Here is an 18,062-nt window from a genome sequence, read left to right as displayed (position 1 = left end):
GACGCGGTTCTGGGCCGGTTCCTCTGGAATCGTGTGGATTTATTAAGGGTGCATGTGGAACACATCCACGCCAGGAATTCCCATTGGGGTCTTCGTTGAAATACAATGTATTTGCCTTTTCTGATTCTTTTCTTCGTCTATTTGCCTTCAGCCAAAATAGGTAAGAACCTTTTTAAACGGTATTATTGTGTTAAAAATGTTTAAACCTTTTTTTCTTTACCTATCTTAATGCCCTTCTGGGTTTCTGCTCAGGACCCAACTAATCTTAAAGGGTCCCTAGCCCACCAATTTATCACCGACGAGGACCAATACATGGTTTACACGCGGAAACATTAAACCTACTGCAGAAAACATTATCGATCCGTAGGAAACCGGAAACGTAATGTCCAATAAGGATCGCTAATGGTAGAGATACAGTATGCTATAGAATACAACAAATTTAACCTATTTAAAGCAAAATACCAATTACCCTTTGAAATACAATACAAGAGGCATTTGGCGGAGGAAGGGTGGGCAACATTTAGTCCCGGGAGTGTAGTCCAGCCCGGTGGCCCAATACAAAACACAATTTTGTGACAATACATTCACCGTGCGATATCCAAGGCTTTATGAGACACATAAAGGGAGTTGGAAAGGGTCCCATCAGAGTATGAATCCCGCCTGAAGTCCTTGAGTACCCCAGCCAGGGGCCATATGCGGAATTGCTGGTAAAACACATGGGAAAAGATGGTGGCCAAAACCTTCAAATGAGCCCTACCCTGGGAATAACAAATAACCACGGAGAGGAATATCAGGGGACTACTCTGGGCTTAAACCAGGTTCATGGGACCAAGACAACAAGAAACCATTGAATCCCGATGTTATGATGAGTGGGTTAAGGCGCTAAGCGTTGTCTCACCGTGAGAGGGCATCTAGCGGGCACCTAAATCACAGGGTGCCTTTCAGTGGCGTATTCTTCCTAGGGAAACGAGTCTGAAGGGAGGGCAACCCTTACTAGGGACCTAGGGACAGATTGTCCTATTATGACCCACATATCAGTGCCCCTTACATACCATGTTGCCCGTCCCTCTCTTCTAGGAGCTCAGAATGTTTGGGGGTATCCGCTTATAATTTGGGCGGGGGGACAATGAGTACTCCTGCCTGGTGTACCTGGTGCTTTCGGACTGGAGCAGGGTGCCTGCCACATAACTACAGAAGATCTCCAGCTTTGTTGAGCTCCACGGTCACGAGACCAAAGGAAGATGATTACAGGAATCGTTCTTCAACCACAGCTAGAGATGATTTATCGTTGGGTTGCCAAGTAGTTGTGCAATCCTACACGTTAAAAAAAAAAGTATTACGGGGCCTGTGAGCCAAATAAAGAGGTTATCAAAAAGATCACTTTATCACGCAGACTTTATCTCAATGCTACGTTGTTTCCTCTCCGACAAGTAAATGTTAGCGATGGAGATAAAATATGGAATGGGGGGGTTCTTATTTTAGATGTAGCCTCGTCGGGACCCAGTAGCCTCGCCCGCATCTCTGTCGATAACAGGGTTAGCCACCTATTATTAAAGTATTAGCGGATTTTAAACGCAAGATTGTGTCTCAAATGCTAAACCTTAAAAGTGCCTCTGTGTTCTTTCCTGCGGCAGGAATGCTGCTTATCGGCACTTCCCATATAACAGAGATAACAGCCTTACAAAACATGAAGAATTCCCTATGAATGTGGCTTCACCAACATATGTGTAGAAACATACAACTTGACGGCAGATCAGACCCGTTCGGTCCATCTAGTCTGCCCATTTTTCCTGTTATAAAGACTCAAACCTTAATCAGCCCTTGATCTCCTCTCCATAAGCCATATGCCTATCCCATGCATGTTTAAATTCCCTTACTGTATTAGCCCCTGCCACTTCTGCTGGAAGGCTGCTCTGCTTATCTACCACCCTTTCAGTGAAGTTAAAGCCATAGAGTCTGTAGTTTGAGAGATAGGACAAGCACAAAAATCCACGTATCCCTTTGCCTCTCTTGCGTTCTTCTGCTTGTCCATTACCTATTGAACAATCTATGAGGTTCTTGGTGTCAGGACACATTTGTAATTTTCCCGCAGGTTGGGTTGTGAGTATCATTAACACCAATATCTTCTTCAGCTAAATGGAAGCCAGTCTGTGTTTCTCATGGAATTTTGGGTATATGGCGTACGTTTAGTTACTTGTCTGAGTCACATCATATGAACGTCCGGTTCCAGCTACGAGCAGGAAAGGACAAGACTCCACTTTTTTATCAGCTTAGTGACTCATTCCTTCACTGATTTTTGTAAGGGTGACTCATTTCTTTACTCTACCCAGAATTCTTGGCGCACGCAGGATGTCCACTCAGTGTTCTCCATGTAGACCAAGTAGCTGCAAGACAAAGCTTCATTTTATAGTAAAGAAAGATGGCGGTGCCATGGTCAATACATGAGGCCGGTGAAGCAACTGTGACGGATAAAGAGGGCACAAGTGTGATCTTTGCAATCATAACTATCCAAACTTATAAGCCATAGTACATAGGAGAAGTTTTTCTAGATTTGATCTCAATTTCACCATCAGCCTCCAAACACCCAAATCTTTCCTTTTTACTCTTTTCCATTTCTGTAGGACCAATGAGGAACCTTTTTCTAATTACCATACCCAAGGAATAGTATATTAAAAATATAGAGCAGCTATTGCCAAATGTAGTGCTTGTAATCTCACCAGGGTTATCATATCACATGAGCCACCAAACTTGTGTCAGATACAGAACAGAACGTGTGCTGCTTATACCATGTGCTGGATATCAAGACCCCCAGTTGGATGTAGATATTGGATGGAGTCTCAACGCCTTTTCCTGTGACAGGAATCCTGCTTATCACGGCTTCCCCTCGCGTTCCTCAGGTCAATTCAGACGTTCTACTGCAGAACCTTATATTTATGTTTGTTATGGGAGCTGCAGGGCTGTCTCCATAAATCGAGGTAGATAACCTCCACCAATCGTACGTTTTGAGCCGTGCCTCCCAAATTCGCTCAGGACACCTGTTTTTTGCCTCTTATACTTTCTTGTGGAATTAGTCGTCTACCTGGTGGTTGTAAGAGGTCATCCAGCTCTGGTTATCTGTAAACATAGTGTTGGGATGGATATGGACCCAGTACCCTGCCATACTTTCCAGCAATTTAAACTGCCAAAAAGGGACGTTTTGGTTTAGAGATGTGGCTACAGGGTTTGGGCTAATGAGAAAAATATTTTAATTTCACCAAAACATTTCATTTTCTGCTGTTTTATAAAGATAAGAGTAAGCATTTTATCTCATTTCTCCGCATGTATATTTTACTTCTGTCCCTCTCTCCCCAGCCACAAAACCCTAGTGTGCAGTCCTATAGGTTTTCACATAGCGAGCGTCATGCTCAATGATGCCAACATTGCCACCGCCTCTACCTACTCCATTGACAGTATACCTTGCACTGACCCCGTGCAAACACAACCTGTGTCCAAAATCCTATTATTCATTAACACAGCCACAGGACACTTGGGAGGTATACACTGCTCTAATTCCTTACATTTTATATAGAGGACCCACAAGGCAAGCAAATTTATTTAAAAGAGAATTAATTTATTTAAAGAGAATTCCGCGCATACGATTCAAAGAACACTGGGGATTCCGACACACTATATGGCCATATATTGCTTCGCCCGCCATTACATCAAAGAACTCCAACTCCTATCTAATTTTTCGCGGCTATATTTCTTACCAAGGAGCTGAATCAGCGAGACTGCGCCGTGTTTTAAATCGTTGAAATTCTGAAGCAATTTTAAGCTTTCTCTGGACATTTTATTTGCGGAAGTGTTTGATGAATGCCAGGAATATGCATTGATCCCATACTGCCCAGTTAACAAAACATAGGTAGATAAGAGATTTTAAGGAAATTAAATGAGTTGACCCAATTTTTGTATTTTTCACAGATATTTATATATATATATATATATATATATATATATATATATATATGAATATATCTATTCATTAGGAGAATGTTGCTGCTCTTTGGCCTAGGGGAACCATTTATCTGTTGCACTTGATTAAAAGCCCTTGCTGAGCCCATTCCAATTTAAGAGGCTTCTCTCTGATGAAATCAGGAGGCTTTTCGTTCCCTGTAATTCATATTATCCCAAATCTAATCACATTATGAAATAAAGTTTGTTTCCACATATCATGGAAAAAGTTATAATGTTGCAATAAAAACATATTCTTGACTCACCGCGTTATCTTTCGACGACCGTCGCCCTGATGTGTTTTATTTTTCCACCTGTCACAGGAGCCGTTCTTGATGTCACGCTGGTGTCTGTGGCCCCTTCACATCGTGGGGCTGACTTCACCTTGCGGTGCGTGACAGGGGAACGGGACATGAAAGGCTCGGACTTGCTGATCGAACGCGATAACACAATCGTCCGCATCCCGTCCAAGTCTCCATTCCACACAAGCTCACAGGGGAACGAGGTGCAAGCGCGCGGATTCTCACCCAGCGAGCTAGTGGGTGTTTTCTACTGCGCCGGGAAGGGTTCGGCCGAACTGACCAAAATACTGTATGCCTATAACAACCCAAACGGTAAGCGTCTCACCTCATGTTGGCATGGAATAGCCAAAGGCTAAGACAATTGTTGTGTTTCGGACAAACTGCACGAAAGAGAAAATGGGGAACAATAACCAAGAAGTATATTTTAGCGACAACCCAAGCGAAACAAATGTCCCCACTGTGTGTAGTTGAATATTATATATAATATTATATTTTATTTAATATTATATTTTTCGCCATTTTATTTGACTTATATTCTATTGGTTAAAAAATATATTAAATCATGTAATTTAATTTCTGTTTTCCCAAATAATAATTTTGGGCAGTTAACTGGTTTGCGATCACAAAGATAAATCATATTCTTGATCGATTGTCATTAGTAAGTAGATGGGGGGACGATAGGTAAAGTTAGACCCTCTCCTCTCTCTCTCACCATGATGTGTTCGCTTACCATCCACAAGTCATTTTTTATTAATTAAATAATATTTAAACCATTTTAGTAGTTCATTTCCCCTCAAAAATATGATTTCTTTTGTTTGTAATAATTAATATATAATTAATTAAGATATCCTGACAAACAAAGAAACACAAAGGCCAAATATTTTCTAGAGTTCTCACAAAGAAACAAAACAACATAAAATCTGTAAAGTACATTCTTGAGGACAATAAGCACTTTCCCCGGAACGTTGTGAAAAGAAAATAAATTCTCTGGATATGGACGTCCGTTTAAGAGCAGGAAAAGAACAGAGGAACGATAAGACTTCACATGGAGCAGACTATCCAAACAATGGGAGTCACCAGGACCTCAGCGTACAACGTTCCTCCAAGAGAACCTTCTGAGTGGATCCTCCATGATCTCCGAAGGGTCCACGGACTGGCTTTCTTTTGTTTTTGGTTCCCAAATCAAATATTAGGATTTTCTTTCCAAGGTCTCATGTAACGCAGTAACAATACTTTTCAGTAGAACACACATTTTTTACAAACGTTCATGTAATTTTCCCTCAAATTGGTCAAATTTATATCACGAAACTGACACCGAACATACAGACCTGGTTTAGCCGGTTTTACGCCTGTTTTTAACTGTTTAGTTGCATGTTTATATTAATAGATTGTACCTTCGCTTCCTGACACTCTACAGTTACCAGTTGTGATCAATCACGAACTGTAACTCCAGGGTCATTTTTTATGCTTTTTTTCCTCCCCAGCGGATCTGCTTCCCGTTAAAGTCACTGTGACGGTGAGTGTGAACCAGGATGTCCAGCTGGAGGCCAAGATCAAGAAGCAAAAAAACAATGACATCTTATGGAAATACAATGGTGAGTCATCGGATATATACAGTATATATATATATACATAAATAACATGTGGTCACAAACGGCAATTCACAAGAATAGAGCTCGTGGCGCTCGTTGTACTGGGAATGTCAACTGTCATCCAGAAATCTCTTTGGGTTCTTGGGTTTGCATAGTGACGTTGGCGAAATGCAACATTGCAACTCATCACAACTCGCTGTTTAGTAGTTAAACCCCAGAATTCCATTGTAGTAAAAATGGAGTGTAGATGACCACAAATACAAAGAAGTCAACCACTCGCCGCACCATCGCAGGGGTATTATTAATATATGGGAACCGGCTTTTCTTTCAGGAACCTTCACACAGACGACATACAAGGAGGGGGTGACTGATGGAATTGCCCTGCTGACCATCAGAGGGGTTAAAGTGAGCCAGGCAGGAGTGTACAGCGCCGGGTTCATCGGGGCAAGTCCTCTCCTGAATGCCTTCTTCAGGCTCATTGTCAGAGGTCAGTAAAGCCCCGTCGGATATCACTGCGTGTATGGATGCTCCTCAGACCACGCCAGCATGTTACTCCAGTTTTTATGGATTCTGGTGCAAATTATCACCATAGCAACCAGAAGAAATAGCCTGTTTTACACATTTTCCTCTTTTAATACATAATGGATAATGATGTCATAATTTAAGGAGGATACCTTTATTTTAAGATACATGAACATGCTATCATATTGTTATTTCCGGCGGTCTGTTGGTATATTTGGAAAGGAGACATGTTTGCTAGCTAATAGTCATTTATGCAAGAAAAAAAACGTAATGTTATGATCGTGCTGTGAGATAATTCTTCACGGAATTACACTTCTTGTTGCAGGGTGTCCTGATAATAAATGGGGTCCCTCGTGCCAGAAAGAGTGTCTTGATTGTCTTAATGGTGGGATTTGCCATGACAGCAGCGGAGAATGTATCTGTGCTCCGGGATTTATGGGAACCCATTGCGAGAAAGGTATCTGATTACAAAAAGAAAAACGTGTATTAAAATACAAAAAAAGGAGAATAAAATGATCTGTCGGAAGTCATTTCCATTGCTTTCCCAAACTGAAAAAAAATACAATTTCCAAGAATTCTTTTCAGAATTTTAATTTTCCCGGATTCGGTCATTTTACTTTACGTGTCACATGTCCTCATACAGTAACAGCCAAGCGCTGATTATGGTTCACGGTTAGTGGACCCCAAGAGACCCAATATACATATTTTAGATTTCTCTTCCATTTCTAATGGTTGTTATCATATTTTTCTATATCACAGCCTGCAGGGAAGGAACCTTTGGCAGAAATTGCCGGGAGACGTGCAAAAGAGAAAACGGCTGTAAAGGTCTCATTTTCTGCCTTCCTGACCCATACGGTTGTTCGTGTGCCAGCGGCTGGACCGGCCCGAACTGCCAAACAGGTGCCCGATCGCTGCCATCCTAACCATTCTAACCATATTGCTTAAGTAGACTTTTTAAAAGCTCTTATCGTAAATATATTTTGTTTCAAGAGGCTGGCGTCTTGGGCGCCCTCTCGCGTAAATGTAATATGTCACGTTAATGCCCACCGTAAATGGTGGAAGACCTCGAGATGCAGCATTGCTTTACAAACGCATAAAATACCCCAGAAGACCCCTCGGTCTTATATATGGTGGGGCTGGTTCTGCGTTAGGCTAATTGATCATGTGTCGTGTTGGCAGCCTGTCCGGAGAATAAATACGGAGCAAACTGTGCCTTGCAATGTGAGTGCGAGAGCGGAGGATCTTGCAACAGATTTAGTGGCTGCGTGTGTCCGTCGGGCTGGCACGGAAAAAACTGCGAGAAGTCAGGTAAGTTACCAACTGCCATCATCCTTCAATAAAGATGGCGCCATTTGTATTCATAGGCAACTTTCCGAACCGCTAACAAGGTTAAGTGAACACTTTGACACGTTCCATTATATATATACTCAACACGCATTACCTAGTCCTGAATTAAACACATTGTATCTTCATAGAACAGGGGCGTCCAACCTGCGGCCCTCCAGCTGCTGCAGGACTACATCTCCCATGCTCCTCAGCCAGCCCCATAGCTGAAAGAGCATTATGGGAGATGTAGTCCTGCAGTAGCTGGAGGGCCGCAGGCTGGACGCCCCTGTCATAGAAGAAGCACAAATGGATTTAGTCAGGGGGTTGACTGTAATTACGACAGCAAGTAATTACTTTAGGAAAACCTTTAGAGATTGGCCAAATGCCCTTAGATCAGCAGCCCATCAGCAGCCCATGAAGAAAGTGCCCCTCTTACCCCTTTGCTGGCCATTCACTGCTTTCTATTAAGTTCTTATACCATCTGAAGACTAGCTCCTCAATAGTGACCGGTCGACACCTGCCTTTGGATTGTTGATACAGGTTTGTCTCTTTTCACTTTGCAGACAGGATTCCCCAGATCATAGACCTGCCATCTGAGATCGAGTTCAACGTGAATTCTACAGCCCTCCTGACATGCGCGGCATCTGGTAACCCCCAGCCTGTGCGGGAGAGCATCGTGCTACGTAGACCAGATGGCGCTGTGCTTGCCGTAAGTCTTTCCTTCAAGGAATCAACCATGTCTTTCAACTTCCAATTAATCCCAAGCATAATTTAGAAATTTCCATATTGCACTCACCACGAAAGGTCTTCTCCTCTGTGGGACAAAACTTATCTCTGGCCCATTGGGTTTCTCTTCTTTCTCTTGCCATCGGTCTCTTTCATTTTTTTCCTTTACCAGCTCACCGATATATTTATTTCTCCGTCTCCCCAATTGTTATCACTTTCTTCAGGCTAGTAAAGCAGTGCTAGACCAGGAGCGTAGCACCTGCGAGTTCATGGTACAGTCACTGAGCCTGGTGGACAATGGACTTTGGGAATGTCGCGTGTCCACCAGTGGAGGTCAGGACAGCCGAAAGTTCCAAGTACATGTTAGAGGTAAGAACATTTTTCTTATGGCATTGAAAGTATAACCAAATATCTAAATCAGAACGTTTAATATAAGATGATTACTAAATTTACCAAGGAATCATAATAGCGTGATGTATCAATGTGTATGTTCTCCGTGCAGAGCCCCCTGTACCGTTGGAGCCACCAGTTTTGCTGGAAAAGCACAGTCGGAAATTACTTGTGGCTCCGTTTCGGCGTTTCTCAGGCAATGGACCCGTTACTTCTGTGAAGATATTCTACAAACCCAAGGATGGCAACTCTCACTGGACCACTATCGTAGGTAAGATAAAGCTCAGGCCATGAGGATAGGTTACTTTATATCATAGACAATGATCCAGGGTATGTCTAATCTTTAATACAACAGTTCCTCCATGTTCCTTGCCCTATACACAGTAACTTTCTTGATGGTCTTGGCCAACTGTAATATTTTTGAGGCCAAATTTCTATTGTATAGGCAACCTTGCAAAATATATTAAATACTCACACATCTAACCTCCTCCTCTGCTTTGATTCCAGCACTAGCATGCACATTTATTATGAAAAATATGTTAAAATCATTAAAACTATATATACTGTTTGATAGCACAATAAATATTAATAAAAAATAATCAAAGTGACACTAAAATTTAAAGTAATAAATAAGTGTAAAAAATGCTCTAATCATCTACAAGTGTCAAAAAAAACAATATATAACTCAAAACGCAGTGAGAACAGTCATCAAATAAAATTATTGCTGAATAAATACACATAAAATATTTAGACACATATGGTTTGATACTGTGTTTGAGTGAATGTACAAAAAACATTGTAACATTGTTTCATTTTCCACTACTTTATTTGGTTTGTTAGCATTTCTTTTTGGTGTTTTTTGAGCACTTTTATATTTTAGAGATATACGATTACATTTTTTTAAGCTCTCGTTGCATTTTTGGTTTTACAAAATCTAATAAACCTCCTCTTGGAAAGACAGCCCCAAACCATATTGCTAGATTTCTCTGGATTTCTGTGCATTAACCAGAAAATACAATGAAATAACCTGTTTGGACGTTTGACTCTTAGCTGAACAGAAAGACAACATCAGTCTGGAGAACCTCACGCCTCTCACGGCTTACCTGGTACAAGTGCAGCTCAGCCGGCCGGGATCTGGCGGGGAGGGCTCCTTGGGGCCCTTGGCTATTATGGAGACAGATTGCCAAGGTAAGTGTGCTGCAAAAAGGCATGTAACAACCGCAGTTACCTACCTCTTTATGGAATCCTTTTGGAAACGATTAGTCTACTAGATCTAGAGGTTGTGGGACTTAAAAATGTCTGATTTGACTGACGGTTCCTATAGAATTACTATCATCCAATGGACAATGTCAACTATAATTGTACTTTTAATTAAGCACTTAGACAACTGGTCAATTTCCTCAACTGCTTCTCAATAAACCCAAAAAATTGGCTTCATCTAAATGGAGCTACGTGAACCAGAGCCATCATGGTCATAAAAGAACGATAAAATATATATAAAATCTGAATTCTTTTTTCAGAGCCTGTGATGAAGCCTGTCATCAAAGGTTTTTCTGTAGAGGACAGGAACACGCTGTATGTCAACTGGCAATTGCCCCCGGGGCCAGCGATTGGCACCGGCTTCTTGCTGCGAGTGTATCATCCCCATAACCATCTAGTTCGGCAAGAGAACATAACCACAATGCTCGTCATGTCAGCCCGGATGTACGGTCTCAGCACCAACAAGGAGTACGTCCTCAAAGTTCTAATCTACCATTGCACAAGTCTGGGTCCCCCATCTGATCCCTTCGTGATCACGATCAACAGCAAGGGTAAGTCATGGAAAGGGCGAGGAAGCAGGGATTATTTCAACGTGTCTGCCAATCCAAGATGGCAGCCAAGACAGTTTGAACTGCGGTTGAGTTGACAGTTGGGTTCCTGTTTAATTAATAAAGCTAATTAAATCTGAATTATATCAGACAACTCAATTGAGATGGCAAGAACTGCTTAATTTATCTGCCAGTTCAATCCATCTTGGAATTTTGAATAGACCATTGACTCATCTGTATAGACGAGAACTCAAACCCTGGGATCTGCAATGTCTCTGTAGAGGTCATTCATAAATTCATGTTAAAAAGAGGGTACAATTGTTACTAACACAACGCAAAGCTTAAAAATATATTAAATATTTAAAAGTACTAAAGTACTATATAAATCAGAGACATGCAGTGTACATAACATCTCTGACCCTGTAGGTCCATCGCCCCCAAAGGATGTCCATGCAATCCCCATTTCCAGGGACACTGTGAAGGTCACCTGGTCGCCCCCCGATGACCCAAATGGAGGAATCATTAAGTACACAGTTGAGAGCCACAGAGTAGGAGTCCCCGGCGAGCAGCAATGGGCCGACACAGAGAACCAAAACCAAACGTGGTATATAATCAGCGGCCTTAACGCCAGCACCGAGTACCAGTTCCGCGTGCGTGCGAACTCCAGGGTACCGGGAGACTGGAGCCAGCATGTCACAGCATCCACTAACAGTGAAGGTAAGAAAAAACATTTCTAGTCTCACGTGTATTCACTTTAAATGCTCCATGAGACTCACCAAGATGTCCAACCTTTGCTTACGTGTATATGGTAAATTCCCGGGGTTATTGCATTATTTAATTTTATTATTCTTCAACCTTAATGCTAACCGATGTTCCTTGGTATTTCTTATTTTGACTCCACAACCACAATCATGTAAGAACACTGAAGGTTGGATCAGTTAATATTGTGATTATGTTATTATGCTTTCCCCTTAGAATTACAAGATATTATACCCAGCATGGAGTTCCGGAATCCTCAGTCCTCTGGATCAGATCACCAACTAATTGTGGCCATTATTGGCTCGGTTTCAGTCACCTGCTTCACCATCATTGTTGCTCTTCTTGCCCTCTTCTGTATCAAAAAGAACTTATTTCGCCGAAAGAGAATGTTCACTTACCAGTCTGGATCCGTAAGTATCATCGATGGCTTACTATGGGTTATTAAATGTCCTCTGCAAATGAGGTTTTGGATTAATATACCACTCTAGAACCCAACGCGTCTGTCGGGAACCAGATGAAAAAGGGGACCATAGGAAAACAATTGTCAACCTGAGTCTCTGTTAACTTCAAAAGGGATTTGAGGTTTTAGCTGCTCTTTGTAGCAATTTAATACATTCTGTTCCCTGCTGCGATCAACCACCTTTGCAGATGTTCATAGACTTTACTTTTTGTGAATCATCGAATATAAACCCTTTTTATAAAAAAAATGATATATTGGATAATATATATATATATATATATAAAAATGCCATTATGTCTAAACTCAGCCCCTATTACCAGCTAATTTATTGTATATTTTGGCTATAATATATATATTTGGTGTTGTCTAAGGGAGAGGAGACCATCTTGCAATTCAGTTCTGGAACGCTGACCCTCACTCGGCGCCCGAAACCTCAGACGGAGCCATTCTCCTACCCTATTCTGGAATGGGTAGACATTAAATTTGAAGATGTCATCGGAGAAGGAAACTTTGGCCAAGTCATCAAGGCCATGATTAAAAAGGACGGCGTGAGGGTGAATGCGGCCATCAAGATGCTGAAAGGTGTGGAACCTACAAAAACAACGCGGTTTGTTCTCTTGTGGATGAGCTGGAATGACATTAATATTCCTCGATTACCCACCATTACTCCATTACTCATCTGACTGCGGTATCTTGGGATCATGGGTGTAGTTAGGGGCGGCTTTAAGTTTTTAGGGGGTCCTAGGCAAAAAAGATGTAGGTGGCCATGATGGCCAGGTGGTACAAATGATGATAATTAAACAAAACCACAAAATAAAATGGACGTCAATACCCAATACTTAAGATCACAGTACAAAAAGCCAGCTATGGCCATGCCATGTTGTCAGATCGTTCTTCTTAGGGGAACGATTGTCCAAACCACGCTTTTCATACATGTACTTTTTGTCTAATTATTATAATGTAAGGCTTTAATGACATCACAACCAAATGAAGCATTTCTTTCTGATCGCAGTTGTCGGGCGCGAACATCCCACCGCTTCTCTACACGTTAACTGACCTGTATTTATCCGCTATAGCCCTGCGTGCTAATAAAATACGTCTCCGTTCCAGAATTTGCATCCGAGAACGATCACAGGGATTTTGCCGGCGAGCTGGAGGTGCTGTGTAAACTCGGTCATCACCCCAATATCATTAACCTACTGGGAGCCTGCGAGTACCGAGGTATTACACTATTACGCTAATTATCATTATTATTCATCTGTTCCAAATAAAGTCAACATCAAGGACAGAGTTAAAATCACTATTAATTTTTTTTTCATACTTTATTTTTTATTGATATAACTATTTATTTTTCACATATTTATTTATCGATCATTAATTTTATTATTGATGAACTATTTCTATTTATTAACCATAATTCATACTACACATGGTGTTTTTTTAATCATTATTTAATGCTTATAATTTATTAATTATCTATTAATTTATTAATTAGTTTTAGGCAAAATTGCTTTTTGCTGATTTATCCCCTATTCTGTGTTTTATTTTCTTAGTGAGTTTTTTTTTGGCGCTGTTTTTTCCCATATGTGACATTATCACGAAGGTGGACGAGCCGCTATTTTTTTTTTACCCTAACGGACCTTTATTATATAGGTTAATTTAGGGAAGGGGCAAAAGGGTGCAATAACTGAATATAGTTCTATAAATTGCTATTTAGCGCGGCTGTCACAGTTTAATATTGTTGGATTTCCTTTCATTTTGGTCTGTTGTTGAGGAGTGATAAATATACATATTTCCATATATTTATGTTTTATATATTTATATAAATATATATTTATATTACTTTCTTTCCAATTGCCGACGCGTCACGGTGTCATTACGTGGACATTTCTCTCTTAAACAGGATACCTGTACATTGCCATTGAATACGCGCCTTACGGGAACTTGCTTGACTTCTTACGGAAGAGCCGGGTCCTTGAGACCGATCCGGTATTCGCCCGGGAGCACGGCACGGCCTCCACGCTGACCTCCCAGCAGCTGCTGCAGTTCGCGTCGGACGTCGCAAAAGGAATGCAGTACCTTAGTGAAAAGCAGGTACGGGGGCTTAGGAAGTAGTAGCGGCCGTTCCGAGCTCACGGCGCCGCTAGCGTCCCGTCCGCGCTAAGAAAGATAAAGTAACAAAACTCTTATATGATATAAGTGATTAGGGCCGGCTTTAAATGAAAAGACACAGAAGGAGCCCATAAAGAGATTTCATTATACAAAAATTAGGAATATTAATACAAAGTGTCACGACTGCGCAGCCGCCGCTTTCCTTTATCCGTGGATTTGGGTCCCGCAAATAAACAGGGACTCTATCAGCCGCTTAACCTGCTTGTGTGGCGGCGGCGCATATGATGGCGTTGAATGTGTAAACTGAGGAGTGTGATGTCATATTCCGTTTTTTTTTTAAAGTTCATTCACAGAGACTTGGCTGCCAGAAACGTTCTCGTCGGAGAAAATTTAGCGGCAAAGATTGCCGACTTCGGGCTTTCAAGAGGAGAGGAGGTCTACGTGAAGAAAACCATGGTAAGAGAAGCAGAGAAGTCTAGATACGACAGCGACGCGTTTCATTTTAAATCCATTGCAAGAATTATGAGCTTTACTAAAATCGCAGAATCTGACAACAAATAAGGTCCATTCAGCCCGTCGAGTCTCCCTTTCCTTTCGTAAAGACTCAAACCTTAGTCCTTGGTCATATGCCTATCCCATGCATGTTTAAATTCCCTTGCTGTATTAACCCCTACCACCTCTCCTGGGAGACTGTTCCACTTAGTAAGTCAAACTTTGTTACAGAGCATCTTGTGACTTTAAGTAAAACTACATGTTTTAATTACACTTACTAATTTTTGTAGATTTATTAGTCAGCGTGAAGGGGTAAGGTGTTAGATGTTCCTCTTTGCTATGATTTATTATAATGAGTCCTGTTGACTTTTGGTATCCAAAACATTATTAAAAAGTACTGATCGCTTTAAAAACACATTAACACAAAAAATATACGTTCCAGTGGTTAAAGTTAACTTCTCATACGTGACAATTCCTCTTGAAATCCTTATATAAGCTCGTATAACCAGCTGTTAAACACTCTGCCGGCCGTCTTCTGTTTTATAGGGGCGCCTGCCTGTACGTTGGATGGCAATAGAGTCGTTGAACTATAGCGTTTACACAACAAAGAGCGATGTGTAAGTTGTGCGTTTTACAAAATAAAGATCACATAAGTGGGATGCGAGATCGGTGGGGAGGGTCGGGGAGACGGTCAGGAAATAAATGACTATTTCTATTCTATTCTGTATTCCAATGTCATCGGATTTCTCTCCCCAGATGGTCCTTTGGGGTCCTGCTTTGGGAGATTGTAAGTTTGGGTAAGTCGGATGTTGCACCAATGTTTGAGGAAAAAGTCATATGAGGGAAATCCGCTTTATTGGCTGCTTACATACCTCCCAAGTGTCCCTGTTTGGGAAAGGTAGTCCTTATTTTAGCCCTAAGATCCGTAAAAGATCAGACTAAGAATCCCCCCCACTCCATTTTACATTCTCAAGGTTCTTCCCCCATATCTGCCCCTTTTACCTACCTGCCCTCAACCCCATTCTTCAGTTTCCTTGAATCCATTAACATGGTTATTATTATTATGATCTGAAAACACATTATATTGTAATTTAAGTACCATCTCATTCAGTAATACTCATTTATGTTACCTTTTTTTCTCCAGGTGGGACACCGTATTGTGGAATGACTTGTGCCGAGCTGTATGAGAAGTTGCCCCAGGGATACAGAATGGAAAAACCGCGGAATTGCGATGATGAGGTGTAAGTGGACATCCTTGCCTTGTTTCAGCCAGAAATGCGCTGCACGGCAGATGCTTTGCTGGCCAACAGCCTGCCTCAAATCTGCAACCTCAAGTGTTAGTGTGTGTTACTCTATGATGTTGGAGTGTGTGAGCATATTGTGTTAGTGTGTGTTACTGTATGATGTTGGAGTGTGTGAGCATATTGTGTTAGTGTGTGTTACTGTATGATGTTAGAGTATGTGAGCATATTGTGTTAGTGTGTGTTACTGTATGATGTTAGAGTATGTGAGCATATTGTGTTAGTGTGTGTTACTGTATGATGTTAGAGTGTGTGAGCATATTGTGTTAGTGTGTGTTACTGTATGATATAGTTGACCTTTTTAATTTGATGGATATATATATATATATATATATACGGTATATATGATAACTTGTAAATGTCCAAAATGTGGCAGAATGGCTCATAAGTTGGCTGAGCGTCTTGCCAGCTGTAACTCATCAGAATAAGGGGATTTCTTGTTCTAGGTATGAACTGATGAGACAATGCTGGAGGGACCGACCTTACGAAAGACCACCCTTCACCCAGATATCGCTGCAGCTCATCCGCATGTTAGAAGCCAGAAAGGTACATCCCTATCCGATTCTTTGCGTCATCGTACATTTTGGGCCAATGTTTCCCTTGATCAGGTTTTTTATAGAAAATGTCTTCTCGTAATTCAGTGTACTGTGTGAGCTCGGTTACACGTAATAGAAATCCTGCACCCAGGCATCGGTAACCTAAGGCTTAGAGGTAAAGACCACCGATGTCTATCAGCTCCAACCCTTGCCTGATTAAACCTAAAAGGCACCAAATTGTAAACTTGCCGTAAATCCACCCAAAAAGCAATCATCTAATGCAACACTCTCTCACGTTCCTGCACACTCTCTCTAATATTCAGGCATACGTGAACATGGCTCTGTTTGAGAACTTTACCTACGCGGGAATTGACGCCACGGCTGAGGAGGCTTAAAGGACCCAGGACTGTCATAAGACGTCATGGCATCAGCTGCTGGACATTCGGACTTATTGAACATGACCCCCAGCGCTGTGCCGTAGCCCATGTTAAAACGGACATTATCGTATGATAAAGCTAACGGCGGGACGCTACGGGGAGCCTCTCGCACAGCCAGCCGCGTATGCATAGGACTACTGCACGGTGTGGATTTGTGCCTTTTAAATAGTTCAGTCTACTTGTTGTTTATACATTTTGTGTCTATTAATAGTGTGTGTGCGTGTCTGTCGACGGGTGATAAAAAAATGTGAGGCTAGCCTCGCTATTGTACAGCTAAATACTGCCATATATATATATAAAAAAATGTATCAAGTTCATCAACGTTTATGTAATGTACAAAATATTGCGTAATGATTCAGTGGTTTTCTTTTATGCAAAAGAGGAATGTGAAATTCTGTTTTCCCGAGCCTATATCGTGAAAAATATTATGCCGTCATTTGTTATAATAAAATCATCATTGCCAAAAAGTCAGAGCATGGAACACCTGTACGGAAAGCTAACCGATCATTTTATACAACTATATTATTATTATATATTATTATATATTATTATATAAGTTGGTTATTATCAAAAAAAAAAAGTTCTAGTTGAAAAGTGATCTCACGGTATCACCATGGCGACAACAGAATGATGTGAACAGCAGGGATATGGCTATGGTGATAACTAAGTCCATTTTTAATATTTTTCCCCCGAATTGTTCTTCATAAATAATACCTACTGTTAACTGATGTATTCCTAAAATAATAACTGCGCATCGCTGCCTCTTTGAAACCATTTTTATCAATTAATTACTAAAATCATACAATTTGCCATAGGATATTTGGCCCATCTTTTCAGCAAATTTTTCTACCTGTTATATGACCTCAAACTTTTACTTTGCCCCTTCCTATGCGCATATGTTTTAGCCTAAAACTTGTGTTTATGTCGATGATCTTTTATTCCTCCCCTCCCGATTTTAGAAAAACTCCTAAATCCATTTAATCCTCAAAAACAACCCTGATATATTTTTTTTTATTTTTGTCTTCTTCACTGGGCTCTGGAGATGACCTTGGGCTGTTGGATCTTTGATTTGCTCTAACTCAATTAAGACCGGGTTCCAGAACTCGCTTGTTTTAGCGTGATTATGTGTGCAGGCAGGCGAACGTCCAAGTAGCCCTAATTGTCATGGTTCAAAACGATGACATTTGTTTTTGGATGTTCGTGACGCGTCATGTTTTTGAATGGAGATCCCATAAGATCTAGATCCAATTTAGAAGAACGCTCTAAAGTTCTCTCTCGCCCCTGGCAGCCCCTCTCTGCCGTCTCTTCT

General features: G+C 41.2%; 1 protein-coding gene across 1 annotated transcript; it reads left to right on the top strand.

Annotated features, from left to right (window-relative positions):
• On the top strand, positions 1 to 17,214 carry TIE1 (tyrosine kinase with immunoglobulin like and EGF like domains 1). The gene is made up of 23 exons (XM_053469891.1): positions 1 to 160; positions 4,314 to 4,604; positions 5,777 to 5,887; positions 6,216 to 6,371; positions 6,732 to 6,863; positions 7,166 to 7,306; positions 7,586 to 7,714; positions 8,296 to 8,441; positions 8,683 to 8,827; positions 8,961 to 9,119; positions 9,899 to 10,036; positions 10,369 to 10,659; positions 11,083 to 11,373; positions 11,632 to 11,825; positions 12,247 to 12,457; positions 12,986 to 13,096; positions 13,779 to 13,969; positions 14,330 to 14,443; positions 15,026 to 15,096; positions 15,236 to 15,276; positions 15,624 to 15,720; positions 16,227 to 16,326; positions 16,640 to 17,214. The coding sequence occupies exons 1-23, from the start codon at positions 106 to 108 to the stop codon at positions 16,709 to 16,711; spliced, it is 3,387 nt and encodes a 1,128-aa protein (XP_053325866.1). The 5' UTR covers positions 1 to 105; the 3' UTR covers positions 16,712 to 17,214.
• The last annotated feature ends 848 nt before the right edge of the window (positions 17,215 to 18,062 follow it).

The sequence above is a fragment of the Spea bombifrons genome, chromosome 6 (assembly GCF_027358695.1).
Source record: "Spea bombifrons isolate aSpeBom1 chromosome 6, aSpeBom1.2.pri, whole genome shotgun sequence".
In the NCBI taxonomy this organism is placed as follows: domain Eukaryota; kingdom Metazoa; phylum Chordata; class Amphibia; order Anura; family Pelobatidae; genus Spea; species Spea bombifrons.
Note: the sequence above shows the minus strand (reverse complement) of the source record. Positions and strands in the feature narration are given on the sequence as shown.

Excerpts from the sequence above, each read along its gene's own strand:
- TIE1 (XM_053469891.1), top strand. The coding sequence starts at position 106 with ATGTATTTGCCTTTTCTGATTCTTTTCTTCGTCTATTTGCCTTCAGCC. Across the intron at positions 8,442-8,682 it reads CAGATGGCGCTGTGCTTGCC|GCTAGTAAAGCAGTGCTAGA; the intron begins GTAAGTCTTTCC and ends CACTTTCTTCAG. Across the intron at positions 10,660-11,082 it reads GATCACGATCAACAGCAAGG|GTCCATCGCCCCCAAAGGAT; the intron begins GTAAGTCATGGA and ends CTGACCCTGTAG.